Raw genomic sequence first — 16,768 nt, forward strand, 5'->3', positions numbered from 1 at the left:
ATAACAATGCTAAGTATTTCTGATTTAATCAGTTCCCACAACAACATGCAAAATTAATGAAAAGGAATTTGGACATTGTTTGATTATCAGTGACATCAACTATAAAAATGAATAGAAACTGGCAACCATACTGTCAGATATTAAAATAACTGGCAGTATTTGAGAGCACTAAAGTCAGGCTAATCTAGCACATAGTTTTACTGTGAGGTAAACACAGTAAGATAATTTAGTGTCACTACTGAGGTCAGAGCGGGGCTTCCCAGGTGGCTCAGTGATAAAGAACCTGCAGGAGGTGCAAGAGATGTGGGTTCAATCCCTGGGTCAGGAAGATCCCCTGGAGGAGGAAATGGCAACCCACTCCAGTATTCTTGCCAGAAACTTCCCATGGACAGAGAAGCCTGGCAGGCTACAGTCCATGGGGTGGCAAAAAGTCAAGACATAATTAGGCGATGGAGCAATTCGAAATCAACTGAGGTCAGACAGGCAGTGACACTGTCATGGCAAGGGATGGGTGGGCAGATGTGGTACCTGTTATTGGTTTTTAAGTAGATCATGGCCAAAGCGAGAGTGGCACCTGGACAAGTCACATCCACATTTATGGTATCTCCTTCCTATCAAAAGAAAAAGTTTATTTGTGTAAAAGAGCTTTGAATTACTCTAAAATTCTTCTGAACACTAGCCATGCTTAAAATTAACATATTTACAAATGCTGATGTGAAAACTACCGTTTTTAAAATTAATTCCTTAGTCTCCAGAACTCTGATCTATTGCTTGACCTGCACCTACCTTGATCTGGTAACTCGGTGACTTGTGTTTCTCTCTGTGCATCCCAGCTTGAAAGCGCCTGTGCCCTCCAACCATGTACTGATAGAGCTGCTCGGGCACATTGAGGTCCGACATGCCTATCAGGTTACTGCCGTGCTGGATAACAAAGGAACAGACGTGTGAAAGGAGATTTTACAGAGAAAGACCTGTTTGAACCGAATAGCTTCAAAGCTGGGTATTTAGGGTTCTTAATCAATTAAACATTTCTCATGAGTTAATACTCAGTTTACTAATAATTCACATTAAAAATTATATAATACACATGCAAATTAATACTTTCATTTCATAAAATACACACAAGCTTCAAAATATACTTAATTTCACTAATAGTTAAAGAAACTGTTAGGTAGGTAAATGAAACCTGAACTATGAACATCTCAATCGTTTCATTATTGTGCCTATGAACTATTCCAGCAATGATAACCATAGTAATAAATGTAACTTTCTGAACACTTAACTCTCTTCTAGGTGCGATTCTGTGCATTTAACATGGGTTACCTTACTTAACATGAGGACAAGCCTATCAAACAGCTACTGTTTTCCAGGTGAGGAAAGGGAGGCACAAAGAGATTACACCCAAGGTCACACAGCTAGTAAGGAGCAGCAGCAGCTCTAAAACAAGGCAGCCTGGTTCCACAGTCTAGGGAGCTGCTTAACTACCAGACAATACGGCAGTTACGAGACGTGACTCTCTGGTCAGAGCCAGAATTCAGGTCCCTATTCTCAGCGCGATGCTATTTTCATTGTATCATCTGCCTCCTTAGCTCATGTGTCAGATGTGAAGAGTCAAAAACCTAACTGACAGCTTTCTTTATATAATTTAGTTTCAATATAACCCTGTATTGGAGGTTAATCAAAGAACCCACATTTCAGCTGACATAGTCATTTAATGAAATGTTTCTGGTAATTCTATACTGTGTCTCCTGAATGGGGTCAAAGATGGGTCACAGTGATACTGCATTCTCTAACAAAACAGCTGCTAGCGGGGTGACCTTCTGGGATATCAGGGTGCCAAAAGACAACTCTGGTTTATCTCTAGTAACTTCTACAGACTCTTGAGGCTTCCCACCAGACTCATGTTTTCACTGGTTTCTGCCTGAGAGGGCTGTCACTTCTTCATTTTATGTCTTGAAATCTTTCTGAGAAATTTCATTCCTAGGGCTCATTCGTAAACACTTACATCTAAGCTGGGGTCAAGAAACCTGAAAGCCCTACTCTTCACTACAATTTCTCTCCATTCCCAAATCTGACACTTTGAAAAATATCCCGAAAGAAGAAAAGAGCGCAGAATCAGGGTCAGCTAAGGCACAGTAGGGCAGAGCAGCATTCAGAGCAATGAGTCAAGGGCGCTGTCTTGACAAGCAGATGCTGTCACTGCAGCATCTGAAGGCAGGAACTCTGCTCACCCCCAGGCAAACCATGCCCAGGGCCAGGCCAGCAGCTAAGGAGTACGACTCTCTGTCGGTGCAGTACTCCATCTCTGGACCAGGCGGCCGGCCTGCAAAACAGAAAGCAACACGGTCAGGCTGGTCTCTTCAGAGCCTATGTCATGAAAGCTTCAGAGCTAACTTGCCAGTAAGTTGCCGAAGAGCTATGAATTCAATACAATCCCACTGAGAAAGATCTGACGTCCTCACAAACGGTGTCCACAACTGTTGGTTTACTACAAAATAAAACCCAAACACGGTTCTTCTCATTTGCCAATTTGAAAGCAATGACTTTAAAATACTGCAAAACCTTGGGCTTTATAATAAAACTAAAAAAAATTACCAAAAAGTAGGAAGAAGTTTTAACGGGGAGGGATGCTCAAAAAAGCTTCAATTTATAATTTCTTTCCCTTTTCCTTTTGTTCTTGTTTTACTATTTTCAAATTCATTCATTAGATGTGGTAAACACATGTTCAAATACTGATAATGAACAGGAAGGACACTTCAAGTTTTTCAGAATTTTAATTCTTAGCCATGCAGTTCAGTTCAGTCGCTCTGTCATGTCCAACTCTTTGCAACCCCATGGACTGCAGCACACCAGACTTCCGGGTCCATCACCAACTTCCAGATCCAGACACTCAGTATGAATCTATATAATACTAAGCTCTACTATGATAGAATTTTTCTGTACTGATGCCAAAAGTCTGACTGGATGTAAAATTCATACTTTTAAAAAGTACCCTTTAATTCTAACTCCACCCCCTTTAAAATGCAGCAAAATGTATTATGTTATATATATTATATCCAAAAAAAAGTTTACATTCCTAGAATTTCATCCCTAGAAAAAATTTTTTCAGAGAACAAAACAATTATATACATGCAATCAGTCAAATGTTTCCTGCTTAACAGCAAAGAATTAAAAACCACCTAAAACTCCTGAAAATAAGAAAATGATTGGGCAGTTTACAGAACACCAACTCAATGAGCTATTACACAATATAAAATTAATTTTAAAAGCCATTTATGACAATAATATATGAAAAGGGCAGTACAAAAACGGTATATTCTAAGTATACAAAGAGCATCCACATGAATCTTTCACAGGTAATATACAATCTTCTAAACACAGTATGAAAGAGCTAAGGCTGTAAGATATGTGTGATATTAGCATTAGATATCATCATGATACAGCCAAAGAACGTTACACTACTCCATAGATGAATAACCTTTTAAAGCCAGTCCTGAGGATCTTCTGACTATTTCTCAGACCAATCACTTAAGCTATTACATATTTTGGTAACAGGAAATATTGTTTTGTGAATAATTTATTTCACCACTATAGTAGAAATAGAGGAAAACAACAGAAAGGGAAAGACTAAAGATCTCTTCAAGAAAATTAAGATACCAAGGGAATATTTCATGCAAAGATGGGTACAATAAAGGACAGAAATGGTATGGACCTAACAGAAGCAGAAGATATCAAGAAGAGGTGGCAAGAATACACAGAAGAACTATACAAAAAAGATCTTCACAACCCAGATTATCACGATGGTGTGATCACTCACCTAGAGCCAGACATCCTGGAATGTGAAGTCAGGTGGGTCTTAGAAGCATCACTATGAACAAAGCTAATGGAGGTGATGGAATTCCAGTTGAATGATGCACTGAAGTGCCAGCAAATTTGGAAAACTCAGCAGTGGCCACAGGACTGGAAAAGGTCAGTTTTCATTCCAATCCCAAAGAAAGGCAATGCCAAAGAATGCTCAAACTACCACACAATTGCACTCATCTCACACACTATCAAAGTAATGCTCAAAATTCTCCAAGCCAGGCTTCAACAGTACATGAACCGTGAACTTCCAGATGTTCAAGCTGGATTTACAAAAGGCAGAGGAACCAGAGATCAAACTGCCAACATCTGCTGGATCATCGAAAAAGCAAGAGAGTTCTAGAAAAACATCTACTTCTGGTTTATTGACTATGCCAAAGCCTTTGACTGTGTGAATCACAATAAACTGTGAAAAATTCTTAAAGAGATGGGAGCACCAGACCACCTGACCTGCCTCCTGAGAAATCTGTATGCAGGTCAGGAAGCAACAGATTTAGAACCGGACATGGAACAACAGACTGGTTCCCAATAGGAAAAGGAGTACGTCAAGGCTATATACTGTCACCCTGCTTATTTAACTTCTATGGAGAGTACATCATAAGAAACGCTGGGCTGGATGAAGCACAAGCTGGAATCAAGATTGCCAGGAGAAATATCAATAACCTTCAGATAGGCAGATGACACCACTCTTATGGCAAGAAGTGAAGAAGAACTAAAGAGCCTCTTGATGAAAATGAAAGAGGAGAATGAAAAAGTTGGCTTAAAAGTCAACATTCAGAAAACTAAGATCATGGCATCTGGTCCCATCACTTCATGGCAAATAGATGGGGAAACAGTGGAAACCATGACAGACTTTTTTTGGGCTCCAAAATCACTGCAGATGGTGACTGCTGCCATGAAATTAAAAGACGCTTGTTCCTTGGAAGAAAAGTTATGACCAACCTAGACAGCATATTAAAAAGCAGAAAAATTACTTTGCCAACAAAGCTCCATCTATTCAAAGCTATGGTTTTTCCAGTAGTCATGTATGGATGTGAGCGCTGGACTGTGAAGAAAGCTGAGCGCCGAAGAATTGATGCTTTTGAACTGTGGTGTTGGAGAAGACTCTTGAGAGTCCCTTGGACTGCGAGGAGATCCAACCAGTCCATCCTAAAGGAGATCAGTCCTGAATATTCAATGGAAGGACTGATGCTGAAGCTGAGGCTCCAATACTTTGGTCATCTGATGCGAAGAACTGACTCATCTGCAAAGACCCTGAGGCTGGGAAAGATTGAAGGTGGGAGGAGAAGGGGACAACAGAGGATGAGATGGTTGGATGGCATCACTCACTCAATGGACATGAGTTTGAGGAAACTCCGGGAATTGGTGATGGACAGGGAGGCCTGGCGTGCTGCAGTCCACGGGGTCGCAAAGAGTTGGACACAACTGAGCAACTGAACTAAACTGATAGTAGACTACATTGTTGATCCCAATTCGTTCCTGCCCTACAGTGCTCCTATATAAACATCCACTCTACTGATAGAGTCTCCCAGTGTACATGAACACTCGTGACTGGTTTTGACCTAGGAGCCTGGCTGGCATAACATAAGCAAAGGTGCAAAACATGCCTCAATTATTTGGTTCTCCCACTTGCCCTTCTGTCATCACCATAAAAGCAGCACACCCTCCAGTCTGGACCCCAGAAAAAGTCATTTGGCGCAGAGTCTGAGCATCAGACCCATAGATCTAGAGCCTGAAGCCAATAGGCCCGGGCCAATTTTGTGGCTATCCTGAAATACATATAGAAAGATCCTGAACAGGGCAGAACGATACATGTAAGTACATATCTAAATTACTGAATGCACTAATAATGCTAAGAGCATCTCCATTTGTGAGAAAAAGATGACAACATCCAAGACACATTTCCAAAAATTGGAGACTCAGCTGAAAACACAAAAACTAAGTTTCATCACTGACATACACACTAGTACATAAAGGAGAAAAGGAGCGTCAATCACTCCCATCCTGTTAGAAGTGCTGTTGTCCAAGAGAATAAACACTGTGTTTTCAGGGATCAAATCAACTTTGAATTTAAGTGCAGACCATTGCTGGACAATGCCTGGCAAAGACAGAGCAGGATAAACAGCATGCTCACATGTAATTAAGACCATAGGCGGGAATTCCAGGGAGGTCCAGAGGTTAGGCCTTTGTGCTTCCACTACTGGGGTCCTGGGTTCAATCCCTAATCAGGGAACTGAGATCCCTCAAGCCGCATGGCACAACCCCCTTCCAAAAAAAAAAGACCACAGGCCACCTCATTAAATGGGGCCACGGGAGCTCAGTAATGGGCTGGCAAACAGTGAGCATGCAGACTAATAACCTGCAGAGTAACGTAAGCCTTGGAAACATTATCTATAATTTTTTATTAGTACAGCTCATTCTATGCTTACAAAAGGTACTATTTTTTCCTTCCTTTTTATAATCTTACTATCATTTTACTTCGGCTCCTGTGGAATGGGAAATAAACACTTACAAGACCATTAGCACTATTAAAGTCATACCTATTTCAGCCAACAGGACCTCTGCGGTGTGCCTGTGAGCTGTCCCTTGATACACAAGGCCGATGCCAACCACTGCAGCCACCTGGACATTGTGAGGAACATCAAGCTCCGTGGACGTTGGGGGCAGGAGAGCAGGAATGTGGATGCTAAGAAGCCGGGTAACTGACATATCCATGGTGCCTAGTTTAGCAGCAGCCACACCAAGAAGCAGTCCAATACTTGTCATCTCATGACCCTAAGACAGAGAAGAAAAGAGTGACTTAAGTCACTACCAGAACAAATATGCAACTTTCGCAAAATACTTCCTTCCAGTACTTTTATTAAGTACTTTTATGTGACAGGCACAGTGAGAGGCTCCAAGAATACATAAGCAAAGTAAATAGAAATGGTCCCTGCTCTCATGAAGTTAGTGCCCCTGGGGGAGAAAATGTGTTAAGCTAACAAATATATATTATTAAAAACTCACTGAATGAAAAAGATAAAGATTACATGAATATTTTAACAGACCCTAATTTATTTTAATTGAAGTACAGTTGATTCAGTGTTGTGCCTAATCTCTGCTGTACCGCAAAGTGACTCAGTTATACACATGTGTACATTATTTTTTTATATTCTTTTCCATTATGGCTCACGTCAGAAGACTGGATATAGTTCCCTGAGCTATACAGTAGGACCGTGTTGTTTATCTTCTAAATGTAACAGTTTGCATCTACTGACCGCAAACTCCCCATCCATCTCTCTCCTTCCCCCTTTCCCCCTTGGCAACCACAAGTCTGTTCTCTATGTCTGTGAGTCTATTTCTAATAGAGCCTAATTTAGATTAAGAGGAACCAGGGTATCATTAGACATCTCCAAAAAGTAAACTTACAATAGAATGAGTACAAGTTAGCCAGGAAAAGTGGCAAAAGTTGGGGGAGGGGTGTCACTGAGATTTAGAAAGTAAGAGAAAATGATGTCAGGTGAGGGAATACATGCAGATAATGCCGAGATGATTGAAAAATGATGATGCTCGGCTGATGACAAGCATGTCAAGACATTTCAATGGGAAGAGTTTTTTCATAAAAAGGTGCTGTGACAACTGTAGAGCCACTTGCAAAAGAATGAAATTGGACTTCTTTCCTTACATTAAATATAAAAATTAACTTCAAGATGTAACTAAAAGTAAAAAACTCTTAAAAAACACAAGTGCAAATCTGCATAACAAGTATAAACCCAAGTTACCTTGGGTTAAGCAATAACTGATTAGATAAGACACCAAATGCACAGCAACCAAAGAAGAAGTAGATGAGTCGTTGTTGCCACTGTTTAGTAGCTAAGACATATCCGACTCTTTGTGACCCTACAGACTGTAGCCCGCCAGGCTCCTCTGGCCGTGGGATTCTGCAGGCAGGAATACTAGAGTGGGTTGCCATTTCCTCCTCCAGGGGATCTTCCCGATCCAGGGATCAAACTCACATCTTTTGCATCTCCTACACTGGCAGGCACCAGTGTGCCTGCCTGGGAAGCCTAGATGAACTGGATTTCATCAAGTTAAAAACTTTCGTGCTTCAAAGACACTACCAGAAAGTGAAAAGACAACCCAAGAGACAACACAATGGGAGAAAATTTTTGCAAATCATGTACCTGTTAATGGTCTGGTACACATAAGGAACTCTTATAACTCAACCAATTAAAACTAAGCAAAGGATTTGAATAGACATTTCTCAAAAGACAACATATAAATGACCAATGAGCACATATAAAAATGTTCAATATCATTAGCCATCAGGGAAATAAATGCAAACCAAAACCACAATGAAATATAACTTCACACCTACTGGGGTGACTAAAATTAAAATGACGGATAATAACAAGTGTTGACAAGAATGGAGAGAAATTGGAACCCTTACATATTGCTTGTGGGATTATAAAATGATGCAGCTACCCTGGAAAACAGTTTGGTAATTCTTAAAAAAGTTAAAAAGAATTACCAAATGACTCAGCAATTCTACTCCTAGAAATATACAGAAGAAAAATGAAAACATTCATCCACACAAAATGTTCATAGTAGTATTACACATAACAGTCAAAAAGTAGAACAAACTCAAATATCCATCAACCAATGAATGGAAAAATAGAGTCTATCCATACAGTGATTATCAACTCAGCAATAAAAAGGAATGATGAGCTAATGCATGGTATTAATATAGCATGGACAAACATTGACAGCATTACAGTAAACAAAAGAAGCCTGCCATAGAAGACCACCTACTGTTTGGTTTCATTTATATGAAAGGTCCATATTGGTAAATCCACAGAGACAACAAGCAGATGAGCAGTTTGTCAGGCTGGAGGGAGAGGGGAACAGTTGACTGCTACTAGGTAGGGGGATTCCTTCATGGGATGATGAAGATGTTCTAAAATTAACAGTAGTGATGGATACACAACAACAATGTGAATATAATAAAAACCACTCGTTTTAGGCCATGAGAAAGAGTCTGGTTTGCAGAGGAGCTAAAACAGTCAAGCTCTACGGTGGAGTGTGAAGAGCAAAGGAAAGAAATGCACAAAGTAGGTTGGAGAAGTGAGTAGGATCACAGAGGTTCCTAGAAGGCACACTAAGAGCAATGGAAGGTCACTAAACAGTTTGAGCAGCAAAGTGATCTGTTCCAGTTTACGCTTTAGAAGGGTCTCACTGCCTGCTATGGGAAGAATGCACTCAGAGGGGCGTGACTGAAGAAGAGCAAACAGGACCCTGCAGAGCTCCGGCCACAGCCCTGGGGAGGAGCGGGGCCAGGGGCCGCAGCGCGAGCTCTCACTTTGGTCAGGTAGTCGTGGATATTGAGAGTGGCCAGCTTGGTGAGGTGCCCGTTAAGGCCCAGGGCCATGAGAAAGCCAGCATACTCGTTGGCTAGCTCGGCATGTTTGGGCTTATTGTAGACAATCCAGGCTGAATCGATCTGAGAGGCAGGAGCTATCTTCAGGCCCGCAGCCACGCCATTGTGGAAGCTGGCCCAGCTGGTCATGTTGGGAGGCACGTCGATATTCCCACTGTTCAAGTCCACTGTCGTGTTCCGAGGAGGGGCCCGCCCTAGTCAGACAAAATGTAAAATGCAGAGAGTGAAAACTCAGAAAATCAAAATTGTTACACTGATTTCTGAGAACAGAGATCACTTTGCTGCATTCAAAACCCTTAGCCCCATAATATCTGGGGCTACATGAATAATAATTCCAATGTGTAACTGATAACAATGGTATTAATTTCAAATGTACCATCGTATTTTTCTCTTTCTCTCTAGACGTTAGGAAAACATGGTATTTTTGAAAAGACAAAGACCTTTATAAATTTGCTCTACCTCTACCTCTTATGTATATATGTCTCTCTCTATATATAGCAATCTAATTATATGCTATTAGTAAAAATTCCAAATTGCATTCAAAGATACCTACATAAAAAACATCATTTTATAGACTTGAGTTACCCTGTGAATCAGAAAAGAATATTCACTAAATTTGAATATATGGTCAACTTACTGAAGAGCACATTAACTGTTCATAATGCTAGGCTCTCTATGAATTTCTTTTCTTGAGTGTTTTGATTCTAATCTATACTGTGTACTTGTATATACTGAATTCTCTGTATATTTTTAATGTTCTATGATAGCTGAAGTCATGGATGAATATTTAAAATAAATATTCTAAACACTGCACAAAGTTATACAGTTCGCTAGAGGTTTGAAACATGTTCTGAAAGTTATGTAAATTTTAATTGGATGCACAGTGTCTTATTTGTAATAGTCTATATACACACATACACACACATACAAAGACACAGCATAAAAGAAAATATATTTGCATTCACCATTTGCTTTCTGTACCTAAGAGCTAACTCAAATGCTGGTCTGTGAGAGTACCACATTGGTGACAAGTTCATGAGAGACACTTTTACTTTCTCAAAAAGGGCAGAGAGATTAATAATGAAACAGCAAGTAAAATTTCTAAAATGACATGCATAAGACACAATATTGATAATTCAAAAAGAACCCCACTAAACATACAATTAATCATTTTCCTTTCTCACTGACCCAGAATTTAACATACCAGTTAAATTCAGCTTAGGAATAGGCAATGGTTCTGTTGGAACAGGATGGTATGAAAACAAGGTAAACATTCCTCGTCCTACTGGAAGAGCCATAGTTCGCTGACACAACTGGAGCAATCTAGAATTAAAATTAAAGCCATCATGTGAAAAAAAAAATTAAACAAACAAAAAAACTGGAATGTAATCTGTAGTGAGTATTTTAAAAGCAGCAGTGCTGTGAAAGATGAAGCTACATCAAAGTAAATCCATACAAAGATGTGGGTGAATCATCTAAATATGGTTATTCTTTTTCATACTCTGACTCCCATTAGAGGGCTTCCGCTATGGCTCAGCAGAGAAAGAATCCTCCTGCCAATGAAGGAGAGGCAGGTTCAATCCCTGGGTCGGGAAGATCCCCTGGAGGAGGAAATGGCAACCCACTCTAGTATTCCTGCCTGGAGAACCCCGTGGACAGAAGAGCCTGGTGGGCTTATAATCCACAGGGCTGCCAACAGTTGGACACGACTGAGCAACTCAGTATGCATGCACTCCCACTGGGGACTCTGAGGAGGAGACAAAGTCCTTCTTCTGTTTCATATTCACTTTGAAGTAAAACCAGCTATTCTACAAACCAAGCCAACTCTCCCTAAGTATTCAATAAGAAAAACCTAAAATTCTACTTTAAATAATGCTAGCCATCCCGGAGGAAAACGCAGTATTTGTTGCGTCTCCTCACTGTGCTATTACCAGTTTAGCTGGGAGCCTCCTCTCACCCTTTCTGTGAACACAGCCCTGGTGCCACCTCCATGGTCTGCACACAGGAGGAAAAAAAAGAAGTCTTTGTTTTGGAGGTGAGTGGATTTCATGGTGTCTCCAGAAAACACTGAAGTCATTTCATCTACTCGAAGGCTAGGATTTATGGAACTAATAGCACTATATGTCAACTATGTTCAAGGTTAAAATGGCTTCTACAGGCTGTTTTTGTTTAATCACTAAACCGTATCTCACTCTTTTGGGATTGAAGCCCTGCCAGGCTCTTTTGCCCATGGGATTTTCCAGGCAAGAATACTGGAGTGGGTTGCCATTTCCTTTTCCAGGCTATACTTTGAAACTAATCCACTACTTTTTAACTGGCTTCTATGTTAAAATAAGTGGCATCAAACAGAAATTGTGGAAGTAGGAGCATTTACAACCAGGAAATACTAAAAGCTATATCTGAAGACACAGAAATATCCTTTCTGAGGCTAACAAGAAGCTAACTAAAACTCTCTCTGCAGACAAAGCTATTGACAAGCATACTCTCTCCCTTATTGTACATACATATACCTGCTTTTCCCATTCACTGGGGAGGAACACTTCACTGTCCTAAGATGACTCTTTAAGAACAACTGCCCCACAGTAATTTGTAATCAGGGAAATTTAGAATTAAGCCAGAATGCTACATCCCATAACATTTTTAGCAGAAACAGAATACATAAACCACAAAATTATAATGAAAACAAAACCCGTGTACCCCTTCCGTTTAAGATGCAATTGATTTTAAGATGCATCACTATTTCATGAGGTACTAAGAAAGAAAAAGCACTGCCAACTAAACCATAACACCCACAGACTGACAGATAATCTGATTTCAGAAATGTGAAAAGGCTGAAAAAAAAGGTCAGCATCACAAAACCAATGAGCTCGGATAACAAAAATGACTGACGGCACTGACCTGCACCGTGTACCCGGCGGTGCTCTAAGCGCTGTGTAGAAACGACCCGCTTGACCCCTGAGCAGCCCTGTGAGGTGTGAATGAATGCTCCAGTCACGCCTCTTCTTCCAGCTGAACAATCAGTGATTTCTTACTTAAATTCCGGCGTTGATGTTTGCCTTTACCTGTTCTCTTTTTCCTCAATGAACTCGTGGTCACTGAGCTCTGGGTACTGCACCACATTGACGCGGACCGGATGTGCACTCTGGAGAAGCCTTCGCACGTCCTGTACCCGTAAGTCTTCACTCCATATCAACGACATCACCTCCTGGTTCATGTCATTCATGCCATCATCCTCCTCCTCTGTTTCTGTTCCTGAAGGAACATCTGATGAGAGCACCTGAGTAACAGACTTGGTTGTAATACTAACTTAAAAACCAGCCAACACGCGTTTGTTGAACATAAGGATGCACAGGATGAGGTGCCAAGCCTACATCAATGCAAACAAAACGTATATGCCAAAGCAAGCCTGACTTAGGTTCCCAGGTCATACAGGACTCCTACCTAGAAATCTTTTTTTAATTGTATTGCCTACTTGGAAACATTCTTCACCCAGCCAAGGGGAAAGTTTTCAACTTAGAATAACAGTCAGGAGTCTGATCCCACAGAAAGGAATATTCTAAATAAATTATAAAAATCTAACTATATTCTAAATATTCTGAAGAGGAAACAAATTACTGGCAACAGAAGATTAACTCCACACAATGTTACTAAAGAACCAACACCAATTTAAATACTGTCTTTAATTAGTAGAAGCAGAAGAAAACAACTGGGGAAGGTATCAACCAAGGGCTGGAGGAGGTCAGACTAATACTTTCTCACTTCTGTGCTTTAAACAGAATGGATCATGGTTGGTTTTCACTTTTCATTTTTTGTTCTAAGTATGTTCCAAGTATGTATCTTAAAAGGAAAGAAAAAAAAAAAAAGGAAAGGAATTAAACGCAGCAAAACAAGTGAGGAGAGTTAATTGCCGCTTATCATTCTGTCCTCATAAGCTTAGTATGTGCTTTACCTTCCCAGGCCAAATGATTCAATCAGACTTCAAAACAGAAGAAATAGCAGAAAACTTGTTTTCTCACAGTTTTCTACTCCTTTCACAAAAGATTAACTCCTAGATGAAAGGCTAAAATCTTGCAACATTTAATGTGAAAGCAACATTAACCAGAAAAAAGATTACTGGAAGATATGACTAAAAATCAGTCTGACTTTAGTTGCTAAAAATTTATTATAATTTATATGGTATATCTAACTTTACAAGAAACTATATTCCAATTGGTCAGTCAGCAATAAAATTTAGACCCAAATAGCTGATAAATTAAATTTGAGACAAGTTACAAAATGTAACCTCAAGTAACTGAACAAACTGAATTTAGCCAGAATTACTTAAAAGGACATATAAATACAGATGAACGATTATCAGTATCATTTGGCTTTAAGGCTAATGATGGTCTCATTCATAGTAACAAAAGAGGTCTAAATGCTAATGACTTATTCTTGGTTGAGGGAAAGATAATCATATTATTAACCAAAAAATTTTGGTTTTCTGTTTAAAATAAGACAAACACTAATTCACCTAAAACTTCTTACTTAAGTGCAGATTAAAAGATAGATGTGGGCTTCCCTGGCAGTTCAGTGGTAAAGAATCTGCCAGCCAATGCATGAGATGCAGATTCAATCACTGGGTCGGGACAAACCCCTGGAATAGGAAATGGCAACCCACTCCAGTATTCTTGCCTGGAGAATCCCATGGACAGACGAGCCTGGCAGGCTACCGTCCACGGGGCTGCCAGCTAAACAAACAGCAGCAGCGGTTAATTACTAACGTGGCACAAGCAGGGAATCAGTCATGGCAGCTGTCTGTTGACTCAACACTTGTCCTGACTTAAGGCAAAGAAAGGTAAGACAGAGCATTCACAAAATCTATTTCCATGTTCAATTTACAATGAATAAAATTTATCCTATTTTAAGGCATATCTATCTAGCAGATAATATAAAAGATAACCTGACACATACACTTGCAAAAATTCTTAAAGGAAAACGGAGGACAGCTCTACTCTAATTCTACTGAGGCTAAAACTGAACATGGACTTTCTATGGTGATACTCACCGATTTTCCTTTGGGCAAGTTTCCTTCGCAGGCCTGCTTGGAAAGATCCTGACGTCCAATCAAGAGGCAGACAGCTTCCGGCCAGTCTGAAGCAGGCTGCTCCCGACAGTGATAAATTGCATCTCGGATGGGAAGAGCTATTCCAAAGGGAAGCGTTTCCAAGTCTCTTAAAGTGAAACCTTGTGACAGAAGGAAGAGAGAAAATTCTTCGGTCAGACTTAACCACTATCCCAATCCTCCGAATGAAGTTAGTAAACTCTACCCTAACAAATAGCAAGAAACCAATTGTATTCATTCTGCTACCAGACCAGCATCCTGACATCAATTTTCTTTAGCGGGGGGGGGGGGGGGGGGGGGGGGGGGGGGGGGGGGGGCGGGGAAATTCCTAAAATCTTTAAGAAAAAAGCACAAACAATCCAATAGGAAAATCAAAGGACAAAAAGACAATTCCCTAAGAGGAAACACAAATGGTCAATAAACATACGAAAAGATGCTCTGTCCAATGAGTGATCAGGGAGATGCAAATTAAAACCACTAGGAAATGAAAATTCATACTCATTTGACAGACATATACTAGAGGCAATCAACACCAAGTGTTGGGAACTACATAGAGCAACAGTAATTCTCTTCCAGAGGATGGTGGTGCACACGGGTCCAACCACCTTGGAAAACACAGCATGTATAGTCAGGTTCGCCCCTACAGTCCGTCAGTAGCTACACAGAAACTTGTGCATGTGGAACAAGGACATAAGCATTAAAATATTCATTAGCAACCGTTCATTATGCAAAAAAAGGTAAGGGAGGAAAGAGTCCAGTTTCCATCATCAACAGAATAGATAAGTAAGTTGTGATTACATAGCAGTGAAAATGAATGAATGACTTTCTGCTACGTGAGTCAACATGGATGAATCTGTAAATAATATTGAGGAAAATAAGGTAGTAAAAAACATACTTATATCTACCCTGAGTCACATAAAGTTAAAAAACATACAACACTAAGTAATATACGAAGGTGATAAAAAAAAAAAATGACAGACGGTAACACAAAATTGAGGATGGGTGTTGCATCAATGGTTACCTGTAGCAGTAAGGTGTGTGACAGAAGGATATAAAGGACTAGATCCACAGGGCTTTCTACTACACTGACAATGCTGTATTTCTAATAGTGGGTGACCAGGACATCAATGTTCATTTTACTATTCTCTAAACACATTTCATATACTCTCTTGTATGTATACCATATTTCATTTAAAAATTTTTCACAGCCTCAGGTTAATTTTTTCTGAAATGATTTTCTAAATTTTATATTTTACATATTTATTAACATAGAAAATTGGTTAATAACAGAGGTAAAAATGTTACCTTATTTGAGAATGACACTTACACTAAATACTATGTAATATACAAATGAATAGAACTCATCCAATATTTTTCAGCATAAGTATCTTATTGGTAATACTACATGACAATTATTGGAATTTTCAAGGAAGCATAACAAAAAAGAAGAGTGAAAAACTCAAGTCATTTAGAATATTCTCTAAATAAGAATTCAGAAACCTCTTGTTTCATTAAACATTCATTAAAGCACTACTTTCTAACATACTATTTTATAACATCCTCATTTTTTATGTTTTCATAGTGTTAATATTTTTAAAACATTTTAGTTCATTTTTATACAAAGTTTTGGTAGCTTACTCAGCTTAAAACCAGAAGGCACAATCTTTAGGAAGAGAGAATAAACTCTTTGCCTTCCTTTCCCTTGTCCCAGGTGAATCAGCCTCTTGGAGCATAAAATCCCTGGCCTGTATCATTCAAAAGCATACTCTAAGATATATTCCCATTACTTTTAGATTTTGCCAGAAATAATCATTTCTGATATCTGAGTATTTTAACAGCTTCAAATCTGAATGTGTAGTGACTAGCATTCCCCATTCTGGGGCCACTCTACAAAGACACAGCCTCTACTGTCTCAGAGGAAGGACAAAGATTTTCCACCCACCAAAGGAGAAAAGGCTGGGACCCCAGATATTAGTAGAGGGAAGCTGTGAGACTGTAAGGCAAAGAAAGGGTGGCTCAGGGGGCCATCATCTCAACCCCGTGGGATCCTTCTGTAGAGAGGCCCTGCCTTCTCAAGCCTCCCAGCTCTAGTGAGCTCTGAGGATACAGGGCCTGGTTAGGAAGGAGCAGTCCAAGGAAAGGATTTCAAAGACACATGAAAGATAACAAAGATGACCTTACCTACATTAGTCATCCAGACAACTAATCTCTCACCTAGGCTAGAAACTGATGTAGAATGTCTGAAACTAAACCTGCAAGAGAACAAACATGAGGTTATTAAACATGAAGTCATGAAACAGTGTAAAAGTACAAGCTGAATAAAAGTCACCTGCTCTCCTCTTGTTCTGCTTGTGGCTTCTGGGGGGCTAAAACAGAACAAAACTTTATTT

The 16,768-nt window shown here is 39.8% G+C and overlaps 1 protein-coding gene across 6 annotated transcripts in view; it reads right to left on the minus strand.

Annotated features, from left to right (window-relative positions):
* ANAPC1 (anaphase promoting complex subunit 1) overlaps positions 1–16,768 on the minus strand; it is a 100,166-nt gene that overhangs the window by 41,129 nt on the left and 42,269 nt on the right. For all 6 annotated transcript variants that reach the window (XR_006343702.1, XM_043918781.1, XM_043918782.1 and 3 more), the window contains exons 23-32: positions 16,708–16,744; positions 16,560–16,630; positions 14,322–14,500; positions 12,340–12,554; positions 10,482–10,600; positions 9,200–9,471; positions 6,402–6,636; positions 2,232–2,323; positions 787–921; positions 529–611 (exon numbers count right to left, since the gene is read on the minus strand). Coding sequence is in view for 5 of the 6 variants with exons in the window: in XM_043918781.1 (XP_043774716.1) it covers positions 529–611; positions 787–921; positions 2,232–2,323; positions 6,402–6,636; positions 9,200–9,471; positions 10,482–10,600; positions 12,340–12,554; positions 14,322–14,500; positions 16,560–16,630; positions 16,708–16,744 (1,438 nt within the window). In the remaining variant the exon portion in view is untranslated. The remainder of the gene's footprint in view (positions 1–528; positions 612–786; positions 922–2,231; positions 2,324–6,401; positions 6,637–9,199; positions 9,472–10,481; positions 10,601–12,339; positions 12,555–14,321; positions 14,501–16,559; positions 16,631–16,707; positions 16,745–16,768) is intronic.

The sequence above is a fragment of the Cervus elaphus genome, chromosome 11, assembly GCF_910594005.1.
Source record: "Cervus elaphus chromosome 11, mCerEla1.1, whole genome shotgun sequence".
NCBI classification, from domain to species: Eukaryota; Metazoa; Chordata; class Mammalia; order Artiodactyla; family Cervidae; genus Cervus; species Cervus elaphus.